The following is a 25,920-nucleotide window of genomic DNA, read 5'->3' as shown; positions in this document are numbered from 1 at the left end:
ACTCCCACTTGCTCTCCCCCTATTGAGTCAGCCCTTTCAGTCTCTCCTTTCGTGACAATTTTACCAGCTTCCCTCTCTCTCTATCCTCCCATCCCCCCTCCAGACAAGAGATGCCAACACAATCTCAAGTGTCCACCTGATATAATTAGCTCACTCTTCATCAGCATCTCTCTCCTACCCACTGACCAGTCCCTTTCATGTCTGATGAGTTGTCTTCGGGGATGGTTCCTGTCCTGTGCCAACAGAAGGTCTGGGGACCATGGCCGCCGGGATTCCTCTAGTCTCAGTCAGACCATTAAGTATGGTCTTTTTATGAGAATTTGGGGTCTGCATCCCACTGATCTCCTGCTCCCTCAGGGGTTCTCTGTTGTGCTCCCTGTCAGGGCAGTCATCGATTGTGGCCGGGCACCAACTAGTTCTTCTGGTCTCAGGATGATGTAGGTCTCTGGTTCATGTGGCCCTTTCTGTCTCTTGGGCTCTTAGTTGTCCTGTGACCTTGGTGTTCTTCATTTTCCTTTGCTCCAGGTGGGTTGAGACCAATTGATGCATCTTAGATGGCCGCTTGTTAGCATTTAAGACCCCAGATGCCACATTTCAAAGTGGGATGCAGAATGTTTTCATAATAGAATTATTTTGCCAATTGACTTAGAAGTCCCCTCAAACCATGGTCTCCAGACCCCCGCCCTTGCTCCGCTGACCTTTGAAGCATTCGTTTTATCCCGGAAACTTCTTTGCTTTTGGTCCAGTCCAATTGAGCTGACCTTCCATGTATTGAGTGTTGTCTTTCCCTTCACCTAAAGCAGTTCTTATCTACTGATTAATCAATAAAAAACCCTCTCCCTCCCTCCCTCCCTCCCTCCCCCCTTCGTAACCACAAAAGTATGTGTTCTTCTCAGTTTTTACTATTTCTCAAGATCTTATAATAGTGGTCTTATACAATATTTGTCCTTTTGCCCCTGACTAATTTCGCTCAGCATAATGCCTTCCAGGTTCCTCCATGTTATGAAATGTTTCAGAGATTCGTCACTGTTCTTTATCGATGCGTAGTATTCCATTGTGTGAATATACCGCAATTTATTTACCCATTCATCCGTTGACGGACATCTTGGTTGCTTCCAGCTTTTTGCTATTGTAAACAGCTGCAATAAACATGGGTGTGCATATACCTGTTTGTGTGAAGGCTCTTGTATCTCTAGGGTATATTCCGAGGAGTGGGATTTCTGGGTTGTATGGTAGTTCTATTTCTAACTGTTTAAGATAACGCCAGATAGATTTCCAAAGTGGTTGTACCATTTTACATTCCCACCAGCAGTGTATAAGAGTTCCAATCTCTCCGCAGCCTCTCCAACATTTATTATTTTGTGTTTTTTGGATTAATGCCAGCCTTGTTGGAGTGAGATGGAATCTCATCGTAGTTTTAATTTGCATTTCTCTAATGGCTAATGATCGAGAGCATTTTCTCATGTATCTGTTGGCTGCCTGAATATCTTCTTTAGTGAAGTGCGTGTTCATATCCTTTGCCCACTTCTTGATTGGGTTGTTTGTCTTTTTGTGGTTCAGTTTTGACAGAATCCTATAGATTTTAGAGATCAGGCGCTGGTCGGAGATGTCATAGCTGAAAATTCTTTCCCAGTCTGTAGGTGGTCTTTTTACTCTTTTAGTAAAGTCTTTGGATGAGCATAGGTGTTTGATTTTTAGGAGCTCCCAGTTACCTGGTTTCTCTTCGTCATTTTTGGTAATGTTTTGTATTCTGTTTATGCCTTGTATTAGGGCTCCTAGGGTTGTCCCTATTTTTTCTTCCATGATCTTTATCGTTTTAGTCTTTATTTTTAGGTCTTTGATCCACTTGGAGTTAGTTTTTGTGCATGGTGTGAGGTATGGGTCCTGTTTCATTTTTTTGCAAATGGATATCCAGTTATGCCAGCACCATTTGTTAAAAAGACTATCTTTTCCCCAATTAACTGACACTGGTCCTTTGTCAAATATCAGCTGCTCATACGTGGATGGATTTATATCTGGGTTCTCAATTCTGTTCCATTGGTCTATGTGCCTGTTGTTGTACCAGTACCAGGCTGTTTTGACTACTGTGGCAATATAATAGCTTCTGAAATCAGGTAGAGTGAGGCCTCCCACTTTCTTCTTCTTTTTCAGTAGTGCTTTGCTTATCCGGGGCTTCTTTCCCTTCCATATGAAATTGGTGATTTGTTTCTCTATCCCCTTAAAATATGACATTGGAATTTGGATCGAAAGTGCGTTAAATGTATAGATGGCTTTTGGTAGAATAGACATTTTTACTATGTTAAGTCTTCCTATCCATGAGCAGGGTATGTTTTTCCACTTAAGTATGTCCTTTTGAATTTCTTATAGTAGAGCTTTGTAGTTTTCTTTGTATAGGTCTTTTACATCCTTGGTAAGATTTATTCCTAAGTATCTTATCTTCTTGGGGGCTACCGTGAATGGTATTGATTTGGTTATTTCCTCTTCGGTGTTCTTTTTGTTGGTGTAGAGGAATCCAAGTGATTTTTGTATGTTTATTTTATAACCTGAGACTCTGCCAAACTCTTCTATTAGTTTCAGTAGTTTTCTGGAGGATTCCTTAGGGTTTTCTGTGTATAAAATCATGTCATCTGCAAATAGTGATAACTTTACTTCCTCCTTGCCAATCTGGATACCCTTTATTTCTTTGTCTAGCCTAATTGCCCTGGCTAGGACTTCAAGTACGATGTTGGATAAGAGCGGTGATAAAAGGCATCCTTGTCTGGTTCCCGTTCTCAAGGGAAATGCTTTCAGGTTCTCTCCATTTAGAGTGATATTGGCTGTTGGCTTTGCATAAAAAAAAAAAAAATTTTTTTTGCGTAGATGCCCTTTATTATGTTGAGGAATTTTCCTTCAATTCCTATTTTCGTAAGAGTTTTTATCATAAATGTGTGTTGGACTTTGTCAAATGTCTTTTCTGCATCAATTGATAAGATCATGTGGTTTTTGTCTTTTGTTTTATTTATGTGATGGATTACATTAATGGTTTTTCTGATATTAAACCAGCCTTGCATACCTGGTATAAATCCCACTTGATCAGGGTGAATTATTTTTTTGATGTGTTGTTGGATTCTATTGGCTAGAATTTTGTTGAGGATTTTTGCATCTATGTTCATGAGGGATATAGGTCTATAATTTTCTTTTTTTGTAATTTCTTTACCTGGTTTTGGTATCAGGGAGATGGTGGCTTCATAGAATGAGTTGGGTAGTATTCCGTCATTTTCTATGCTTTGAAATACCTTTAGTAGTAGTGGTGTTAACTCTTCTCTGAAAGTTTGGTAGAACTCTGCAGTGAAGCCGTCCGGGCCAGGGCTTTTTTTTTGTTGGGAGTTTTTTGATTACTGTTTCAATCTCTTTTTTTGTTATGGGTCTATTTAGTTGTTCTACTTTTGAATGTGTTAGTTTAGGTAGGTAGTGTTTTTCCAGGAATTCATCCATTTCTTCTAGGTTTTCAAATTTGGTAGAGTACAATTTTTCGTAGTAATCTGAAATGATTCTTTTAATTTTTGGTTCTGTTGTGATGTGGTCCTTCTCGTTTCTTATTCGGGTTATTTGTTTCCTTTCCTGTATTTCTTTAGTCAGTCTAGCCAATGGTTTATCAATTTTGTTAATTTTTTCAAAGAACCAGCTTTTGGCTTTGTTAATTCTTTCAATTGTTTTTCTGTTCTCTAATTCATTTAGTTCAGCTCTAATTTTTATTATTTGTTTTCTTCTGGTGCCTGATGGATTCTTTTGTTGCTCAGTTTCTATTTGTTCAAGTTGTAGGGACAGTTCTCTGCTTTTGGCTCTTTCTTCTTTTTGTATGTGTGCATTTATCGATATAAATTGGCCTCTGAGCACTGCTTTTGCTGTGTCCCAGCGGTTTTGATAGGAAGTATTTTCATTCTCCTTGCATTCTTTGAATTTCCTTATTCCCTCCTTGATGTCTTCTATAACCCAGTCTTTTTTCAGGAGGGTATTGTTCATTTTCCAAGTATTTTTTAATTCTTTTATCTGATTTTTTTCCAGCTATGTTGGTGTTGATTCCCTGGTCCTCCAGATGTCCCAGTCTGCATTCTAATTGCTCGAGTCTGCTCCTCTGACTTCCTATTGCATTGTCTAATTCTGTAATTTTATTGTTAATCTTTTGAATTTCTACATGCTGTCTCTCTATGGATTCTTGCAACTTATTAATTTTTCCACTATGTTCTTGAATACTCTTTTTGAGTTCTTCAACAGTTTTATCAGTGTGTTCCTTGGCTTTTTGTGCAGTTTGCCTTATTTCATTTGTGATGTCTTGAAACATTCTGTAAATTAGTTTTTTATATTCTGTATCTGATAATTCCAGGATTGTATCTTCATTTGGGAAAGATTTTGATTCTTTTGTTTGGGGGGTTGGAGAAGCTGTAATGGTCTGCTTCTTTATGTGGTTTGATATGGACTGCTGTCTCCTAGCCATCACTGGGAAACTAGTTTTTCCAGAAAATCCGCTGACTGGTACGCTGGCTCCAGGCTTTGAAAACAATCGCCGCTTCCCCGTATTTGTTCGTTCTCCGTCTCTAAATCTGTGTTTGTTGTTCAGGGTTTGTAGATTGTTATGTATGTGATCAATTCACTTGTTTTTCCGAGTCTTTGTTGCAAGAGGGATCCGAGGTAGCGTCTACCTAGTCCGCCATCTTGGCCCCGCCTCTCTTTTTCCTGTCTTTTTAATGACCTCTTGCTTTCTTCATGTATGATGTCCTCATTGTCATTCCACAGCTTGTCTGGTCTTCGGTCATTAATGTTCAGTGCATCAAATCTATTCTTGAGATGATCTCTAAATTCAGATGGGATATACTCAAGGTTGTGCTTTGGCTCTTGTGGACTTGTTCTAATTGTCTTCAGTTTCAGCTTGAACTCGCATATGATCATTTGATGGCCTGTTCTGCAGTCAGCCCCTGGCCTTGTCCTGACAGATGATATTGAGCTTTTCCATCATCTCTTTCCACAGATATAGTTGATTTGATTCCACTGTATTCCATCTGGCAAGGTCCACGTGTATAATTGCCATTTATGTTGGTGCAAAAAGATATTTGCAATGAAGAAGTCATTGGTCTTGCAAAATTCTATCACATGATCTCTGGCATTGTTTCTATGACCCAGGCCATATTTCCCAACTACTGATACTTCTTCTTTGTTTCCAGCTTTTACATTCCAATCACCAGCTATTATCAATGCAACCTGATTACACGTTTGATCAATTTCAGTCTGCAGAATTCGGTAAAAAATCTTCAGTTTCTTCATCTTTGGCCCAGTGGTTGGTGGGCAAATTTGAATAATAGTTGTATTAACTGGTCTTCCTTGTAGGTGTGTGGATATTATACTATCCCTGACAGAGTTGTTCTGCAGGATAGATCTTGAAATGTTCTTTTTGACAATGAATGCAACACCATTCCTCTTCAAGTTGTCATTCCCCCCATAGTAGACCATAAGATTGCCTGATTCAAAACGGCCAATATTAGTCCATTTCAGCTCACTAATGCCTAGGATGTTGATGTTTATGCATTCCATTTCATTTTTGATGATTTCCAATTTTCCTAGATTTATGCTTCACACAGCCCAGGTTCTGATTATTAATGGATGTTTTCAGCTGTTTCTTCTCATTTTGAATCGTGCCAGGGACATCAGCAAATGAAGGTCCCAAAAGCTTGACTCCATCCACATCATTAAGGTCAACTCTACTTTGAAGAGGCGGCTCTTCCCCAGTTGTATTTTGAGTTCCTTCCCACCTGAGGGGCTCATCTTCCAGCACTATATCAGGCAATGTTCCACTGCTGTTCATAAGGTTTTCACTGCCTAATTATTTTCAGAAGTAGACCACTGGTTCCTTCTTCCTAGTCTGTCTTAGTCTGGAAGCTCATCTGAAAACTGTCTGCCATGGGTTGCCCCGCTTGCATTTGAATACCGATGGCATAGCTTCCAGCATCACAGCAACACGCAAGCCACAACAGTATGAGAAACTGACAGATGCATTGAGAAATTTTTGTTTACATTAGAAAAAAGAGATGCTGAAAATTAATGAGCTATTCATCCATCTGAAGAAGCAAAATGAACCTATAACAAAGGAGAGGAGAGGAAAATAAAGAGCAGATATTAATGACATAGAAAACACTTAATAGAGAGGATCAATGAGCCAAGAAATTGTTTCTTTGACAAAACTAATAAAAATGACAAATTTCTGGCAAGACTGAGAAAGAACGAGAGAGAGAATACATAATAATAGAATTTAAAAAGAAGACATAGTCACAGATTAAAGATATACCTATAAAAAAATACCTATAGCATAGATTAAAAAGATAATATGAACAATTTTAGGCTAATGCATTTCTAGAGAAATATAACTGGACTCACACTGACTCAAGAAGAAATAGAAAACCCGACTAGTCTTATAACCATTAAAATTAAAATCACAAGAAAGCATCATGTCCACTCAGTGAGTTCCAATGTACTTTCAAAACATAAATTTCTTATAGAAATATCTCCCAACTCATTTACAAGGCCAGCATAACCTTGATACAAAAACTTGATAAGAACCATGCAAGAGAGGGAAATTAAAGGCAATGCCAGTCAGAGACACAGCTGCAGTAATTCTAGACAAATAATTTGTAAACCAAATCTAATAGCATATAAAGAACATAATTGATCATGACCAAGTTTGGTTTATCCCAGGAATGAAAGATTGGTTTAAGTTTAGGAAATCAGTTAATGAAAACCACCACCATAACATATACAAAGAAAAAACTTTGATGACCATCTCAATGCAGAAAAAGCATTTGATAAAATCCGTCATCTATTCATGATAAAAACTGTTAGACATTAGGAATAGAGGGGAATTTCTTAACTTGATAAATTGTATCTGTTTTAAAAAAAAGAACATAGCAAACATTGCCCTTAATGGTGAAAGGTCAAAAGCTTATTTTAAGATGAGAAACGAGTCATCAGGGTACCCACCCTCACCATTTCTGTCCATTACTGTACTAGGTAGCACAGGAAGATAAGAAAAAGATATAATAATCAGGAAAGAATAAATAAAACATATTATTTTTTGGTATAATGTAGAAAACAGAAAAGAATCCAACAATAAAGTATTAGAATCAATAAAAAATTTAGCAATGTTGCTGTATACAGAAATCAGTATACAAAGAGAAATGCATTTCTAAACATGAGCAACAGAAAATGTAGTTTTATTATAGTATCAAACATACAAAACATCTAGGATAAATCTTATATAAATGTGCAGGACCCTTATGGAGAAAATTATAAAACTTTGTTGAAATAAACTAAAAATGACCTGAATATATAAAGTTATGTATCTTGCTGAATATCACAAAGATGTATATTTGCCCCAAATTGATCTATTTGTCTGTGAAATTCCAGTTAAAAGCCTCTGTGTGTGTGTGTGTGTGTGTGTGTGTAACATAGCAATCTGATTTAAAAAATTGTGTGGGTGATAAGGTTAAGAATAGCAAAAATTGTCCTGAAGAAGAAAAGCAGGTAGGGATATCTGCCTTATTCTAAAGCTTTGGTCATTAATGTAATGTAGTATTGGCATAGCTGAGAAACAGACCCTTATGTATATAAAATGTTGGTTTTTAACAGGGATGGCATTGCATTGGAGAAAGGATGAGCTTTTCAACAAATTGTGTTATGATGATTTAGTTATATAAAAAATAAAAGTAAACTTCTACCTCACACCATATAGAAAAAAAATTTTGCAAATGGATTAAAACACAAAAAGCAAAACTACACAAGTTTTAGAAGAGAATATATTCTCAACAGCCCAAAAACTATGCAAAAGAATATTTTCACAGCAATGAGCTACGGAAGAATTCCTTATGAAATTTCCTATGGAAGCCAAAAATAAAGTTGGATATATTGGATTATGTTATAATTAAAAACTTCTATATATCAACTATCTACACCTCAACTGGACCAATAAGCAACATCATAATAAATTAAGAAAATATTGAAGTTATCAAGGATTTCATTTTACTTGGATCCACAATAAACGCCATGGAAGCAGCAGTCAAGGAATCAAATGCTGAATTGATTTGGGCAAATCTACTGCAAGAGGCCTCTTTAGAGTGTTAAAAAGCAAAAATGTCACCCTGAGGTCTAAGGTGAGCCTGACCATAGCCGTGGTATTTTTAATCACCTCATATGCATACGAAAACTGGAAAATGAAAAAGGAAGACCTAAGAAGAATTGGTGCCTTTGAAATATGGTGTTGACAAAGAATATTGAATATACCATGGACTGGTAGAAGAATGAACAAACCTGCATTGGAAGAAGTAGAGCCAGAATGCTCCTGTCTTAGGCTAGGTTCTCCAAAGAAGAAAAACAGTGAAGCGTATGCATATATATGATTCATACTTCATAAAAGACTTCTAGTTTTCCTAGATTCATACTTCTAAGAAAATTAGAAGTTGTCAAAAATGAAATGGAACACATAAAGATTGATATTCTAGGCATCAGTGAGCTGAAAGGGACTAGTGTTGGATGTTTTGAATCAGACAATCATATGGTCTTCTATGCTGGGAATGACAAATTGGAGAGAAATGGCATCACGTTCATTGTTTAAAAGGACATTTTGATATCTATCCTGAAGTACAATGCTGTCAGTGATAGAACAATATCCATACACCTACAAGCAAAGTATATCCATGCATTGCTGATGTTTGATGGATCTTGGCTGAAAGCAGAGACTACCAGAAAGATGTTTACCTGTGTTTTATTGACTATGCAAAGGCATTTGACTGTGTGGATCACAACAAATTATGGATAACATTAGGAAGAACGGGAATTCCAGAACGCTTAATTGTGCTCATGAGGAACCTGTACACAGATCAATAGGTAGTCTTTCGAACAAAACAAGAGGATACCGTGTGATTTAAAGTCAGGAAAGGTGCGCATAATGGTTGTATCCTTTCACCATACTTAAATCAATCTTATGGTGAGTAAATAATCCGAGAAGTTGGACTATATGAAGAAGAACGGGGCATCAGAATTGGAGGAAGACTTATTAACAACCTGCCACAGGCAGATGACACTACCTTGCTTGATGAAATTGAAGAGGACTTGAAGCACTTACTGACGAAGATCAAAGACCACAGCCTTCAGTATGGATTACACCTCAACACAAAGAAAACAAAAATCCTTACAACTGGATGAGTAAGCAACATCACGATAAATGGAGAAAAGATTGAAGTCAACAAGGATTTCATTTTACTTGAATCCACAATCAAATCTGTTGCAAAAGACCTCTTTAAAGTGTTAAAAAGCAAAGATGTCACCTTGAAGACTAAGCTGCGCCTGACCCAAGAGATGGTGTTTTCAATCACCTTATATGCATGCGATAGCTGGACAATGAATAAAGAAGACTGAAGAAGAATTGATGCTTTTGAATTATGGTATTGGCAAAGAATATTGAATATACCATGGACTGCCAAAAGAACAAACAAACCTGTTTTGGAAGACCTACAGCCAGAATGCTCCTTAGAAGCAAGGCTGGCGAGACTATATCTCACATACTTCAGACATGTTGTCAGGAGGGATCAGTCCCTGGAGGAGGACATCATACTTGGCAAAGTAGAGGGTTAGGGAAAAAGAGGAAGACCCTCAATGAGATGGATTGACACAGTGGCTGCAACAACAGTTGTGAGGATGGTGCAGGACCGGGCAGTGTTTTGTTCTGTTGTTCTTAGGTTCGCTATGAGTCTGAAGTGACTGGACTGCACCTAACAACTACAACAAAGGAAGACCTGTTTATATGATTATTATTCAAATTTATTCACCAACCACTAACACCAAAGATGAGGAGACTGAAAATTTTTACCACCGTCTGCAGTCTGAAATTGATCAAACATGCAATCAAGATGCATTGATAATTACTGGTGATTGGAAAGTGAAAGTTGGAAACAAAGAAGGATGGGTAGTCGGAAAATAAGGCCTTGGTGATGGAAACTATGTCAGAGATCTCATGACAGAATCTTGCAAGACCAATGACTTCTTCATTGCAAATGCCTTTTTTCACCAACGTAAGCAGCTACTATACACATGGACCTCACTGGATGAGAAGTACAGGAATTAAATTGACCACATCTGTGGAAAGAGACAATGGAAAATCTTAATATTATCTGTCGGAACAAGGCCAGGGGCTGATGGCAGAATGGAACATGAATTGCTCGTATACAAGTCCAAATGGAAGCTGAAGAAAATTAGAACAAGTCCAGAAGTACTAAATATGAACTTGAGTACATCCTACCTGAGTTTGGAGACTATCTGAAGAACAGATTTGACCCATTGAACACTAATGGCTGAAGACCAGATGAGTTGTGGGAAGAGATCAAGGATATGGTACATGAAGAAAGCAAATGATCTTAAAAAGACAGGAAAGAAAGAAAAGACCAAAATTGATGTCAGAAGAGATTACAACTTGCTCTTGTACGTAGAGCAGCTAAAGCGAATGGAAGAAATCATGAAGTTAAAGAGCTGAACAGAAGATTTCAACAACCAGCACAAGAAGACAAAGTAAAATATAATGAAACGTGCAAAGACCTGGAGTTAGAAAGCCAAAAGGGAGGAACAGACTCGGCATTCCTCAAGCTGAAAGAATTGAAGAGAAAAATTCAAGCCTCAAGTTGCAATTGTGAAAGATTCCAGTCAATGCCCATGAAAGCTGTAGTCAGGAGAGAAAATGATGTACTGCATTGGGCAAATCTGCTGCAAATGACCTTTTTAAGTGTTAAAAACAAAGATGTCGCTTTGAGGACTGAGGTCTTCAAGTGCTTGTGAAAGCTGGACTATGACTAGGGAAGACTGAAGAAGAATTGATGCCTTTGAATTATGGTGTTGCCAAAGAATACTGAATATACATGGACTGCCAGAAGAACCAAGACTGCCTTGGAAAAAATACAGCCAGAGTGCTCCTTGAAAGCGAGGAGGCCAAGATTTCATCTCACATACTTCGGACATGTTATTAGGAAGTACCAGTCCCTGGAGAAGGACATCATGCTTGGTAAAGTAGAGGGTCAGCAGAAAAGAGGAAGACCGTTAAGCAGATGGATTGACACAGTGGGTACAACAATGGGCTAAAAAATAACAATTGTGAGGATGGTGCAGGACTGGGCAGTTTTTTGTTCTGTTGTACATAGGGTCACTATGAGTCAGAATCAACTCGATGGCACCTAACAACAACAACATGTATGAGAGAGAGATATTTATCTTAAGGAAATGGCTCATGTGGCCATAGAGGCTTTCAAGTCCCAAGTCCCTGGTCAGTTATCAGGCTGGAGGCTTTGCTTGACTCACGTAGCTACAGGGCCTGACGAATACAAGATTGACAGGCAAGACACCAGGGTCCTGGCTCACAGCCTGCAGAGGCTGACGAATCCCAAGATCGGCAGGCAATACAGTAGGCTGTTGACTCAGGTCTCAAGAACTTGAGTTCAGATGATAATGAGCCAAATACAGGATCCAGAGCGATCAAAAGCCAGAGCGCTTTGCCAGAACATGCATATATAAAATTGGCTGCAGACCACACCCGGAGGAGACTCCCCTTACAACTGATTGCCTGATTACATCACGGAGGTGGTTTCATTATATCACAAAATGGAGGATAACTATATGATATAACTGCCAAAGTACATCATTACATAACTGCCAAGCCACTGAGAATCATGGCTCGCCAGGTTGACTTACAACCTTAACCATCGTGTGACTTCATCTCATGAACTTTGGACATGTTATCAGGAGGGACCAGTTTCTGGAGATAGCGAAAAAGAGCAAGACCGTCTACAAGATGGATTGACACAGTGGCTGCAACGATGGACTCAGATATAGCAATGATTGTGAGGATGGTGCAGGACTGGGCAGTGTTTTGTTCTGTTGAACACAGGGGTTGCTGTAAGACAGAATTGACTCAATGGCACATAACAACAACAGCACCTGTTGGACACACTTCTCACTGAATGAGTCGTCTACACCTGCTGGAAGCATTTCTCACTGAATGAGCTATCTATAGCTTTTTTATTCCTTTTAAAAAAATTTTTTTTGAGCTTTAAGTGAAAGTTTACAAGACAGTCTCTCATACAAAAACTTATATACACCTTGCTGCATACTCCTAGTTGCTCTCCCCCTAATGAGACAGCACAAACACCTTTTCTGTTCTAAAGGTTGCATTTTGATTCTCATCTCTCTGGCTCTGTTGGCAATATTTGACAGATGACCGTGACGTCTCTGGACACACACCCCTCTCTTGTTTCCAGAATGTTCTTGAGATTTCCTTCTATTCTGGCCGATCCTTTTCATTTAGTTGATTATTGGTTAGTGACACCCATATCCTCTTTTCTCTGTCTACACTTACACCCTTCGTAATGACAATTTCTGTGCCAGACAGGATCTTGCAGGAGATAGATGACACTCTCAAAGGGACTTTTTACCTTGACATTTACAGGGTCTAGTGAGCCCTTAAAAACCAAACCAAACCTGTTGCTGTCGGGTTGATTCTGACTCATAGTGTCCCTATAGAATACAGTGGAACTACTCCAAGTGTTTCCGAGGAGTGCCTGGTAGATTTGAATTGCCAGCCTTTTGGTTAGCAGCGGTAGCTCTTAACCACTATGCCACCAGGGCTTCCACAAGTCCTTAAGGAGAGGGCTAATGCGTGGGGCATCATCACGCCTGGCCACAGAAATAAGGGCAGTGAGCAGCCACAAGAACTTGTGAATGGAAAGGAAGTGGACAGGCCACCTGGCAGGAGGAAGCTGGGGAACAAATGCTCTGATTCTGCTCTGTTCTTTCCCCCAGGCTCCAACTGGTTCTCCTCCTTGGCCAAGCACACCCAGGAGCCAGCAGTCAAGGGAGCAAGCTGGTGTGGCTGCATGGGTCAGTCTCAGGGTACTGGATAGGGTAGAGGAGGGCGGTAGAGGATCTAGAAGGGGCCAACTCGAGGTCTCCAATCAGCCTCAGCATTTGTACCTCCAGCTGTAACCGTCTGTGTGAGCTCCTGCGAGATACCCGGTGTCTACTCTGCACCTCCACTTCTGTTCCAGATATGTACTTCTTGATTCTCACTCTGTGACTAACGAGCTTCCCCCCCCCATCTTCCTGTCTCAGTAAAGGGCACTGCCACCCACACAGTTGGTCAGGCCAAAATCTAAGAGCCTTGGTTTCTTTCTTCCTCACACCTCACATCCAAGCGTCGGCGGTTCAGCCAGTTCCAACTCTAAAATGAGGCAGCACTGCTCCTGGCCACCCCTCTGAGTTTACCACCTCCCCCTGGGATGCCATCAAGACCCCCACTGGCCTTCCTGTTGCTCTTATGTAAGGCCTGTTAGAAGGCCCCCCACCCCCCACAGGCTAAGCTAACCCTGTCTGGGGCAAGCATGTGCTCACCCCAGAGATGATGGCAGTCCTGGCCCCCTTTGCCATACATCGACGTCCCACCAGCCTTTGGGCCTGGAGTAGCTGCATGGCTGAGCTGCCTAATGCAGTTGAAGGAGAATTTGGCCGGAGGGGCTTCTGATAAACCTTTTTAAAAGGATATCATAGGCCGATTTTTTAAAAATGTGACATATCCATACAATGGAATATTATTCAGTCATGAAAAGAAAATAACTGATACATGCTCCGTCACGGATGAACCTTGAAAACGTTATGTGGAATGAAGTAAGTCACATACAAAAGGAAAAATATTTTATGATCCCACTTACGTGAAATATCTAGAATGAACGAATGTACAGAGATCATAGCTTATTGGTGGTTACCAGGGATGAGAGGAAGGGGGAATGAGGCGCTTATGCTTGACAGAGTTTCTGTTTGGGGTGATGAAAACGTTTTGGAAATAGTGATGATGGTCCCATGAACAAAATTTTTCCTTCAATGTCTGTGAGATCCAGGAGTAGGAATGGGAGAAATTTTGTTATTTTGTTTGTTTCTTTTATGAGAGTGTTATTTATTTTTTTAAGAAGCCCTGGTGGTGCAGTGGTTAAAGCGCTCAGTGGCTAACCAAAAGTCGTCGGTTCGAACCCCCACCAGCTGTTCCTTGGGAGAAAGATGTGGAGATTTTCATCCTTGGAAACCTCATGGGGCAGTTCTGCTCCATCTTATAGGGTTGCTATGAGTTTGAATTGACTCGATGGCAGTGAATTTCGTTTGGTTTTGGTTATTGTTTAATTATATTTGTTTTAGTTTTTGGTGGAAGATGGGGGAAAGGTAATTTTTGATGCCTTAGATGTGATTGTTATTGTTAGGTGCCGTCGAGTCAGTTCCAACTCATAGTGACCCTGTGTACAATGGAACAGAACACTACCCGGTCCTGCACCATCCTCACAATCACTGTTATGCTTGGGCCCATTGTTGCAGCCACTGCGTCAGTCCATCTTGTTGAGGGTCTTCCTCTTTTTCGATGACCCTTTACTAAGTGTGATGTCCTTCTCCAGGGACTGATCCTTCCTGATTACATGTCCAAAGGCATGATTGGGGTGGACCAACTGGATGGAGGACTTGGAAGGAGGTTCTCATCAGACACCTCCTTGCCAGGTGGTGCTGTGTGGTGTGTTCAAGAGTGCTAAGAGTCCTATGGAATGGGAAGCATGAGTGTGCCAAAGACACACTTTGCTTCCTTATTCACAAACCTTTGTTTTTATCTTATTATGTAATATTCGTTGATTACCTGCTATGTGCCAAGTATCAGGGGACAGTGTGAAATAAAAAATGCATATTCTTTTTATGCCTGCACTGACTTCACCTTTGGGATGGTGGTGTAAAGGCATGGTCACTCATGTTATGGCAGCCACTTTGAGGCCATGAGGTGACAAGTATAAGGACAAAAAGTGTATGTGGTGATCATGGCAAGAAGGATGGAAGAGTCCGTATTCCTGAAACTCTGTACTTTAGGACTTTTCGTCACATGAGGTTAAAACTGTCTGCACCAGGCACTGGTTGGCTTCCTGCTGAATGCATCCTGAGCAATACATGCCTTGTACACAGCAACTAGAGGGGTCTTTCTAGAAAATGGAGCAGATGACAACAACTCTACTCAGAGATCTCCACTGACTTCCCATCCCCCTTGGACAGAAGCCAGACCCCCCTCAGGGCCCCATGCTTGCTGCCTCTATCTTTGCCTGGACCCCCATTCTCTGGGCCTCTGCAATGCATAGGTCCACTCTCTGAAAGGTCACTTCCTGAAAGGGGTGTTCTCGGACCCCAGGTGAAAGAGCTGCCTGCACTGTCACCCCCAACTTCGCTTCTCTGTCGTCTTTCCTCACAGCACACACCCCTCCCTGATGCTGGGTGGGACATATATGTGCTGTCCATGTATTGGTTAGGAAGACAGGGTCTCAACACCTGCTTTGCCTCCTCTGCCACTCTCAGAAGGGTGACCCTGGGAAGGTTCCTTACCCTCGTGCTGTGAGGATTGGATGAGTGAACTGAGTGTGAGCCACACAGAACAGCACCGAGCACGAAGCAAACAAACAAACAAACAAACAGTTGCTGTCGAGTCGATTCTGACTCACAGTGAACCTAGAGGACAGTGTGGAATTGCCAACTTGCTGGTGGATTCAGATTACCCACTTTTTGGTTAGCAGCTGAGCCCTTAACCACCGTGCCACCAGGGCTCCAGCACAAAGCAAGCACTGTGTAAATGTTTGCCATGCCCAGCATCAGCTTCACGACGCGGGGCTGGGTGCTTAGGTGCTCCTCGAGGTCTGTTGAGGGGATAAATGAGTGCATGGATGAACAGCGCATGATAGGTTCTCGTTAAATATTTAGGAAGGAAGGAAGGAAAGAGGAAAGGAAGGTCTGAAATTGACACTGGAGGTGATTCAGTGTCTGGTGACGGCAAGGTCTGGGGCATGAACAAAGACCAAGGCACGCCAGGATAGGGCTGTCCACCACGAAATTTGAGAGACCAGGGCGTTGAAGCATCGCCTCTAAGGTTGTCAAAGACCCCGGAAAGATGGCTGGAACTGGGCGGGAACGGGCCTGGGAACAACCTCCTGGAAGAGGCTGGTGGTCCGCAGCGAGGGGCGTGAGCTGACGCGGTCGCCGAGGAGAAGGGAGAGATGTGGAAGCAACTTGGGGATCCAGGACCTGACTCTCCCGGAAGCATCTCCGAGGCTTGTGGTGCCCCACCTCGGGGGGAGGAGCAGGTCTGCGGTCAGATGGGGGCCCTTGCTGGCAGTTTGGAGAGCCAGAGGGACAGGGGCCCAGGGAGACGTCGGGCTGGCGGAGGGGCTCCTGGGCAGAGCTCGGCCGTCGAGGGCTTGCAGCCCCTCCCCCGGCTCCCGGGCCGCGGGCGCCTCGTTTTTGCATCTGGCCAGTGCCGGGCCGGGGCGCCAGGCGGGAGAGGGGAGCACATCGAGCCTGGGCGCCGCGGGGAGTACTGGGGACCCAGGCGCAGCCCCAGGGCGGGGCGGGGGCGGCGGGGGCGGGGCGGGCGGCGCGGGCGGGGCGCGCGCGGATTGGCCAGCGCCGCCACGTGACCGGCCCCTTATAGGGTGTGGCGCGGGGCCGCGGAGTCGGGTGCGGCGGCGGCGGCGGCGCGGGGTCCCGGCTGGCGAGCTCCGGGTGCAGATCCGGCGGCTTTGCGGGCGGTCCCGCTAAGAGCGCCTCGCTCGGGGGCCCGCGCCCTCCCTCTGGGGCCGCCGGGCCGGGGATGCACGCGGTGCCCAGCGCTCCCAGGAGCCATGGTCCGCTTCGGGGACGAGCTGGGCGGCCGCTATGGGGGCGCCGGCGGCGGAGAGCGGGCCCGGGGCGGCGGGGCCGGCGGGGTGGGCGGCCCGGGCCCGGGGGGACTGCAGCCCGGCCAGAGGGTCCTCTACAAGCAGTCGATCGCGCAGCGCGCGCGGACCATGGCGCTGTACAACCCCATCCCGGTCAAGCAGAACTGCTTCACCGTCAACCGCTCGCTCTTCGTCTTCAGCGAGGACAACGTCGTCCGCAAATACGCCAAGCGCATCACGGAGTGGCCATATCCTGCCGGGGCCGGCTGGGACGCGGTGACCGGGTCCGCGTCCCGCGGGGTCGGGAGGGGCGGCCGGGCGGGCAGCTGGGGCGGGTCGCATGCGGTGCCCAGTGGCCATCTTTCCCCGGGGCCGGAGGAGGGTGCGACCCGGGGAGCGGCGCCGCGGAGACGGCGGGAGGGGGCGGGGCGGGGCCTCGGAGGCCTCCCTTCTGCGCGCGGTGTGTGTGTGCGCGCGCGTGTTTATGTGAGTGTGCGCGTGTGCGTGTGAGTGTTTATGTGAGTGTGCGCGTGTGCGTTCGTACGGCGTGTGTGGTGCGTGTGGTCGTGGCGGCAGCAGCAAGGTGGACGCTGGGCGGAGCCCCCTGCTCCTGGGCTCGGTCCTGCCCGTGCTCGGTCCCGTGAGCCGGGACTGGGTCGCGGAGCCGGTGGCCAGCCTGGAGGGCACCGAGGGCGCGTTCGCGTCTGTAGGTGTGGGCACAGGTGCGGCCGAACTCTGCGCATGCCTGGCGGCAGGTGCAGGTGTATCTCTGCGGGTCCATCGTGAACCTGGTGCTGCGCCTGCGTTGGCCTGTGTGCACGAGCGCTGCGACTCTCGGTACATGTGTGTTCACGTGCCCGTGTAGGTGCCTGCGGAGACGTGTCTTTAGGTGCGAGCGTGCGCCTGCGCCCGGCCCTCCTCCTAGGCTCGGCCTGGGGTGCGCAGCCCCCTCTCCGCTGGCGCGCGAGCAGGCGGAGCCGGGGCGGAGGCGCTGTCCGCGGTGCTGACGGCCGCCGGACGGGCCGAGAGGGCCGGAGGCCGCCACTGCAGAGGCCCGGTCTCGCGGCCGCCTCCAGGCGTGGAGGCAGGGAGCGATGAGAGCGGCCCTCGTTCACTGGAAGGGGGCTCCAGACTTGGTCGTTCTCAGCCCCTCGGAGGCAGCGTGGTCAGGACTGCTGCACTGCGCGTCTATCGCCGCGGACTTCCTTCCTCCCCTCCCCCTCAGCTTCCCAGTCAGTCCTTAACCCACGCACTCCGTTTGAATACATGATCCTGGCCACCATCATCGCCAACTGCATCGTGCTGGCCCTGGAGCAGCACCTCCCTGACGGGGACAAGACGCCCATGTCCGAGCGACTGGTGAGTCCCCGAGGGCTGCAAGTGGGATGGGGGTGGGCAGGCTTGTCAGCCTCGCTTTCCTTTTGTCCGGCTCTGGTTGGCACGCAGAGTTCCTCGAACAGGAAGCTCTCTTTTCTCTCCTTCAGTCGAAGAAAAAGACAGAAAACCATGGGGCTAACACCCCCTCAAGGGCCAGGACAACAAGTAGCCATGTCCACTCCTGATGAGGAAGGGTGGCCTGAGAGAGGCCATGGTAGCTGCCAGATAGTCTGCCCTGTGCGCTAGCCACCCCTGCACCCCAAATGGACCCACCCAGGAACACAGCGCTAGGCATTTCTCTAAAAATCTAAGTTCCAAACCTGAGACCTGAAAGGGAGAATTTGCAATAATAGCCGGGGGCTCGGGCTCTGTAAGTGTCAGCACAAGGGCGGGCTGGCCCTGGCCCTTCCCTTTGGTCCCCGTGGTGTGGCCCGGACTCCAGGACCATTGATCTCTCGTTCAGTCTGCCCTGCAGCCCTGCTTGGGGAGCCCTTCTCTGTGGGGACTATCCCTTCCCATGGGAAGCACTCCTCCCCAGGTGGAGGTGTCCTCAGTTGAAGCCGAGAGTCTGGGAGGAACTAGGGTGCCAGGAGGGTGAGGTGTGAATTAAGGATGGGAACTGTCCCCCCTCCCACGAAAGAGACATTAAGGTGGGGGTTGAGGGGAAAGTCTGGCAGAGTCTCCGGGACGGGATAGGTCAGCAGGAAGGGGGGTGTCCTAGGAGGGTGAGCACCACTTCAAAGATGAGTGCGTGGCCCCTTCCCTGGCTTCCCCTCTCATCCTGGTCCATTGGTTGGGCCTGGGGTGAGAGGGCTGGGAGACTGGGGTCTTCAGTGGTGAGATAGCTTAGGAGCCAGCCTGAGGTGCCTCCCCTGAGGTCCCCAAGAAGATGGCTGCTCTAGGGGGCAGGGATGGGTATCCAGAGGCTGTTCCCTCTGTTCATACCCTGGCAAGCTCTGTTTCTCCAGCTTCAAACTGGAGATGAGCGTGAGACAATGCATATTAGGTGCTTAGCATGGTAAGTCCCCTCCTACCAAATGCCAAGGCCCAGCAGTGGGGGTTGGGGGAGGCAGGGCAAGGCTGCTCTGGAGGCATCCACGACTTGGCAGGACCAAGTAAGGGACACCCAGGGGCAGGGGTTCCAAAGAGAGATTATCTCTTTAAGCACAGCCTGGAAGACCAAGTGGGGTTTGGTGGTGGAAGTTGGCAGACAATGTGAGGACAAGCAGAGCGGGGAGGCGTGAAGCACAGGGTGCCCGGTGTCCCTTTTGGTGACTCTGGCCCAGGGACAGAGCCCAGTGGGATCACTTGCTTTCTTGGGCCCTGCCTGCTCTGTCTGGAGAGGCAGGTGGGAGTCGGAGGCAGGAGCAGAGCCCTGGGTTGTGGACAGCCTCGGATGCCAGCCTCAGGGTGTGGCCATATCCCCAAGGGCTTTCGGATTGGGAGGAGAGTGAAGTCTGGCCAGTGTGGGGCTGGCTGGGCAGCAGGTGTGATGAGGGTGGGTGAGGGGGCCTCCACCTGGCCTGAGCTACTACTCTGGCAAGGTAGGAGGGTGTGAGGTTTTACTTTGTTGTGTCAGGATCTGGGGGCTGAGCAGGCCACCCGGGGACAGGGAGCGAAGGGGAAGATGCCTTGGAATGAAGAAGCCCTTGCCTGACCCCATTCCTGTTCTCAGGCACAGTCTGCTCTCGAGATGGACTGAGGCAGCCTGGAGAGAGGGGAGGTCCAGCTCCGGGCTCAGATTGAGGAGCTGCTGCTGCTGGGAGTGGGTAGGAGGGTTATCTGCGTGCCAGGCCCTGTCTCTGAGGGGCTCTGCTTTTCACGTACTCACCAGCTTCACGGGCTGCCTCTGGCCAGAGCCCCTAGCTTATAGCCCTGGCTGTCTGCACTCCAGCCCCAGCTCCTGCCAAACCCTCAGCCTCTGTTGGTCAAGGGTGGGGCTGGGAGGAGAGGGCTCTTGATTGGGGACCCCCATCTGCTGGCTCTGGCCATTCTGTCTCTGGGGCTGGGCCTGTTAGCTTCATTTGATCTGGAAGCTTCTGTGCAGATCTGTGTTTGCTGGGGCCCAGCCATTCCCCAGGGTAGATGGCCAGCAGCCCCTCCCTCACAAACAGGGATCCCCCCCACTGCAACTGAGTTACCCTAGAGCCTTGAGGCCAAAAAGGTGTGTGCTCCCCTCCAGGGACATCAGCCATGAGTCAGCATTGGGCGGCAGGGCGGCGGGCGGGTGGTTGGGCGTGCATGCCTGTGAGATGCTGAGCCCCTGGGGTGCCAGCAGCTTCCATTATTGCTGTTGCCAGCCAGCCTGTGGGCTGGCCCCACAAAGGTGAGACAAGAAGGTCCAGGCAGAGGGCAGGAGCAGGTCAGGGGGCCCAGACTTCCTGGGGGGGGGCGGTGCACAGTGCCTAGAGGAGCTGACCTGCCCTCTCTTCCCCTCCTCGGGCCTCTCCCTGACCAGACAGCATCTTTCGGAAGGGCAAACCATCCTGCGCTCCCATCACCCCTTTCTCAAGGCAGCTTCCAACCAATGCAGACAGGCTGCTGTACTGGCTTTTTGAGTCCAGCCCCCTCCCCACCTTAACCTCAGTCTGGCTAGCTCACACCCCCAAGCTGTGGGGCCCGCCTGCTCTGGAGGCCTTCTTGGCCACCCTCCCCAAGTGAGTGGTGTCTCTTGCCACCCACCACTTGGCTTTTGTGTGTCCCTGAGCAGACTGTCAGCAGCCAGCCAGTTAATCTTGGTGAGCCACAAGGTGCCCACCTGCCTTGTCTGGACTGAGTTCTGAGCTGGCTCACACCTTGAGCTCCACCCTGCCAGCAAGATCTCAGGCCTGACCTCCAGTCTCCAAGCTGCCGCCCTGGGGGCTGCATGGCAGCTTCGGTCACTACACTGTGCTCTGGTGGAGCTCTGCTTCCATTTCTGCTTTCCCCACCCAGATTTGCTCCCAGAAGGCATGATGGGTGAATAGGTGCACCTGGCTGGTGCTGGAAGGGAGGGCTTTATCCAGGCCACATTCCAGGGTGCTCTGGAGCCCAAGGTCAGTGTCCAGATCACCTCTGGGCTTGAATCCCGGTTTTTCCATGTGCATCTGGGCCAGTTACTTAATCTCTCTGTGCCTCAGTTTTCTTATCTTTAGAATGGGGATGGTGATAACACTTAATCACACAACGGTGCTGAAAAGATTACGAGTTAATTCAGGAAAAATTTGCATTGTAAATGCCCAACAAATATTACTTTTATCATCATCTTCTTTCTATAAGCAAAAACGCACCGTAGTGATTTTACATGGCAGGACTTGGCCCTCTGAACCAGTGAAGCAGACATGGCGACGGGGAGGGGCGCAGGTACCTCCTGGGTGTGGATGGGACATTGCTGGCCATATGTGGTGGGGATGCTTCATGGAAGAAGTCTGTGGGGCGTAGGGCAGGGCTTGGGTTGGTTGGGACAGTGGATGTGGCAGGGAAGGTGGTCTCCCCGAGCCAGCTGCTGTGCCCTGTGCCTGGAGAGGACAGTGGCGACCCTCACCCTGTGCTTCCCTGCAGGATGACACGGAGCCTTACTTCATCGGCATCTTTTGCTTTGAGGCGGGCATCAAGATCATTGCCCTGGGCTTCGTCTTCCACAAGGGCTCCTACCTGCGCAACGGCTGGAATGTCATGGACTTTGTGGTGGTGCTCACAGGGTAGGTGTGCGGCATGGTGCTTGGGTGGGCACAGGCATGCAGTTGTAAAGGGCCTTCCTGTGGGGGCAGGGCTGCCCCTTGAGAAGGGCCGATCTCGCAGGATTCTGGCCTCTGTTGCACAGTGTAGGTGAGCCCTGTTCTGTGCCCGCCCTCCGCTGCCTGTGACTGGGAAAGGCACTTGTGTGTGTCTGCGTGCACTGCCTGGCAGTGTCTGCCTCAGAGTCCCTCTGCACCGATTGGGAGGCTCGGTCTTCAAGGAGCTCAATCGCGGTGTCCTTCCCCAACCACTTTCCTCCACAAAATGAACCCCAACGGTTATCAACCTGCAATTCCGCAAACAACCCTGAAGATCCTGGAAGGGCGGTTGGTGCTGGGGGAGTGCACCCTTTTCCTTGTGAGCCCTACCTCTGTGCTTCAGTTTCTGTATTTATCTGATGGGTGTGGGGCTGCAGTGTTGCTGCTCCATGGTGGGATGGTGGTGAGTGCCAGGGGAGTCCGCCCCAGAGAACCTGCTTGCACCCAGATCTGGAGTGCTTGTGAATGACTCCTGGCCAGCATCCTGTGGTCCAGGGAGGATTATACAAGAGGGAGCGCCTGTGGCCCAGAATCCTTCCGAGGCCGATGGAGAGAAAGTTTGGGTTGAGTGTGGAGAAGGAAGGAAGTGGCTCTGTACGTCTCTGGATCTGGGGTCACACTCCATGGGCTCTGCATGTGAGAGCAAAGCCCTCAGAACGAGGCCCCCGCCACTTGCCCATGGCTGGGGTGCCGGGGCCTCTGCCTGCCCCAGGTCTGGGGACCCACCCCATCTGCTCCTCCTGCTGATGGCTGGCCTTGGCCAGCTTCTTGGCTGCATGAAGGCAGTGTCTGCAGAGCTGGGGCCTGGGGCCAACAGGAGGGTTTGGCTCCCCGGGGTGTCTGCGGCAGGTGCAGTTCTCCTCTGTCCTGGCTGCTTCCCTGGAGGAAGGACGTCCATCGCCTGAGTCTGTCATGCCTACCTGCCTTGGGCTCCTCTCTTAGTCCCTGGGCCTGCAGCACAGCCTGTCGTCACCCTGCTGGGGTGGGAGCCTCTGAAACTGGAACTGAGCAAGTGTCTTGGCAACTCTGGTTTTGTTTTTCATAATGGTCAAGAAAGGAAGGGGGTGGCGGGGCCTTCTGTTTGGAGACCTGTGGATTCCAGGGGCATGGACACACACGTACATGTGCACAATGCTCACTTGTGCATGCAGGCCTTACACACATGCATACACATGCATGCATATGTTTACATGCACACATGTTTACATGAACACACATGTATACACACACAGGCATACCTTCTAGAGTGGGGTGCATGATGTCACGCCTTTACCTGGGGTCAATGAGATGCCTCCTGCCCCACGGTGGGTACCCTGTCAGGGCAAGCATTTGTGAAATGAGACCTGGAGGTGGGGATGGAGGTGGGAGGTAGTGGGGCAAGGATGGCCCCTTGAGGGCAGAGCTCCGGGAGCTCTGTGGGCACTGCTTGTGGTGTTGAGAACTGCCACCAGCTGTTTACATCTCCCTCACCTCTAGACCCAAGTCCCCTGAGGACAAGAGCATTGTCTTATTTTTCAGAGTGTCCCCAGAGCCCAATGAAGGGTGGCACCCAGAGAGGTCAGGGAGCTTCTGCTGAATAGGGAGTCACTGAAGCTGAAGGGGGTCTTGTTAGGCAGTGCACAGCACAGTTTTCTGTGCTTGGGCCACCTGGGGGCTGGGTGGGGCAGGTAGGGTCCTGTTCAAGGTGCTGTTCAGGGTGCTGAGTGTGTGGGCTGTTTGGGGGCAAGGAGAGGGTACCTGCAGCTATGCCTGGGGAAGACCCCTGGGTCTTCTGGGCCTTGGGACCTCCTGAGGGCAGTGCCCTGGGCAACTGTCTCTCCCGTGGGGCTGACTGACCACACTCCTGGGCAGAAGTGGGGGTAGGAATGGCCCACCTTTCCGGAAGCCCCATTGAGAGGATCCTCATCGAGAGGACATCAAGGGCTCCTGGGACCCTAACTGCCCCTGCTTGGGTTACAGAGACCCTCCCCACACCCATCTCTTCCTGTTTCTCCACCTCTTCCTCTCTCTCTCCTACCTCTCTTTGCTTCTGTCTTTGCATGTCCATATCTCTCTCTTTTTCTTTCTCCCCGTCTCTCTTGTTCTCAGTCTCTCCCTCTTCTTCTCTCTATCCCGCCACCCCCAATCTTCTCTGTCCCTCCGGCTCTTCCCTTTTCTCCACCCGTCTATCTCTGTTTCTTTCCCCCTTGATGGCTGTTTTTGTGTGTCTTGTTTCTCCGTCTGTTTCTCTCTTATTTTACCTCTGTCTTTCTCTCTTTTGCCTTGCTGTTTCTCTCCTCTGGGTCAGGGAGTCTCTGCTCCTTCTCTGTGTCTGCAGGTGCAGGGTGGGGCATTGGTGCTTATGTTCCCTAGACTCCTCTTTCTGCACTCCGTCTCTAGACATGGTGCTGGTTGGGAGGGGAATCCCTAGGTGTGGGAGTGCCTGTGTCCCTTAGGCTCGAGCACAGACCCAGAGCCACATGGGTGCTCCCATGTGTGGCACAAAGGAACACGTGAACCTGTGTACGTGTGTGCACATGCATGTGTGTGTGTGTGAGAGTAGGTGTATGCATGTGTGTGCATGTGTCCATGTGCACATGTGTATGTGTGTGTGTATGCACGTGTGTGTGTACACGTGTGTACGTGTACATCTGTGTAGCATATGTACATGTGTGCATATGTGCACACGAATGCTTGTGTGCATCTCTGTACTGTGTGTGCATGTGTGCTTGTGTGTGCATGCAAGTGAGACAGGGAGGTGCTGAGTCCCGTCTTGGGGTGAGCAAACCCTGCCCCTTGGGAAGTCTAGGGAGGGACCCTACTCCTCCTGAGCTGAGGTCCCTTGTGGGGAGCCATTGGGGTTGCTTCTCGTTACTTCGTTGTTTTTAATTAGGCTTCATTTAATTGGGTGCGGAGGGGTGTGGTGGACAAGGACACTGGCTCCTGGTCGCTGTGGGAGGCCCTACTGCTGGCGAAGCTGGCTGGTCCCCAGGGACAGCAGGTTCCCTTTGCTTCTGAGGTGGGTGTGGAGGTTGTGAAGAAGCACTGTGAGACTGTGCCCTCCCCCTGCCTCAGGAAGCCCCTGACCTCCACATATTGCCCGTAAGCTGAGCAGTTTATCTCTGCCTCAAGGCGCTGGGGGCGTTTGTTAACCTGCATCCACTTGTGGGGAGTGAGGTGGCTGAGACTGGCTTAGCTCAGTGGGTGTCTGCAGCCCTGGCTGCAGCTGGAGGGCAAGCAGGGAGATGTGCGTGGGGGCCAGGCCAGGCCGGAGAGTCTTGTGCAGATCCCAGGGGTGTTTCTGGAGTCCCCAAGGGGAAGTGGGGCTATGTGTGGGGCCTGCCCTGGGGGACTTGCTTGGGTAGTGCTGTCGAGGTGAGAACTAAGCTGGCTGGGCCAGTCCGTGATGACCAACAGGATCTTCCATTGTCTCTTGGGTTGCAGTGGAGACAGAGTGGTGGGGGTCCCTGGCCTCAGCTTGGCTCACATTCAGGAGAAGGGCCTCTGGTCTGCGCCTGTAGCTGACTTGATCGTTTGTGCCCATAGCAGATTTCTGGGACAGAGAGGTTCTCCCTCCTCTGCCCCTCCTGCCTTTGAGAATGCTCTTCCTGTATGGGGTGCCAGGCTAAGTCTGCACCCGCCCACAGAGAGAGCTTGGGTGGTGGCGAATGGTTTACAGGAGGATGCTCTGATGTGGAGGGTCCAGCCACCTTCAAGCCTGAGCCTGGCTCACCCCAGGACATGCTCTGAAGCATTTCAGGGTGTCAAGGTGTGGCAGGTGGCAGCTCATCCTGATGTAGTTGGAGACAGCTGAGACTTTGTCCTGCCTTTGCCCCACAGTGCCCTCCTTCCCTTTACCCACTTCTCCATTCAACCGTCTGTCCTCGGCTGAGTGTGGCTATAGTGAGAAGGTAGGGGTTGAGGAGCCAAGAGATGCCATGAAATAGAAAGTAGGAAGCAAGGATAGGTATGATCCAGGTGGAGGTGGTGGGGCCAGACCCCAGTGGACTTGGGAAGAGAAATGTCGG

The 25,920-nt window shown here is 48.4% G+C and overlaps 1 protein-coding gene across 1 annotated transcript in view; it reads left to right on the top strand.

Moving 5' to 3' along the window:
* The first annotated feature begins 16,745 nt into the window (after positions 1 to 16,745).
* The window catches only part of CACNA1B (calcium voltage-gated channel subunit alpha1 B), a 310,032-nt gene continuing 300,857 nt past the window's right edge, over positions 16,746 to 25,920 (top strand). The window contains exons 1-3 of the mRNA XM_049896435.1: positions 16,746 to 17,029; positions 18,035 to 18,140; positions 21,699 to 21,838. Coding sequence (XP_049752392.1) covers positions 16,746 to 17,029; positions 18,035 to 18,140; positions 21,699 to 21,838 — 530 coding nt within the window. The remainder of the gene's footprint in view (positions 17,030 to 18,034; positions 18,141 to 21,698; positions 21,839 to 25,920) is intronic.

Source organism: Elephas maximus, chromosome 9 (genome assembly GCF_024166365.1).
Source record: "Elephas maximus indicus isolate mEleMax1 chromosome 9, mEleMax1 primary haplotype, whole genome shotgun sequence".
NCBI lineage: Eukaryota > Metazoa > Chordata > Mammalia > Proboscidea > Elephantidae > Elephas > Elephas maximus.
The sequence above is the reverse complement of the archived record's forward strand: the minus strand, read 5'-3'. Positions and strand labels throughout refer to the sequence as shown.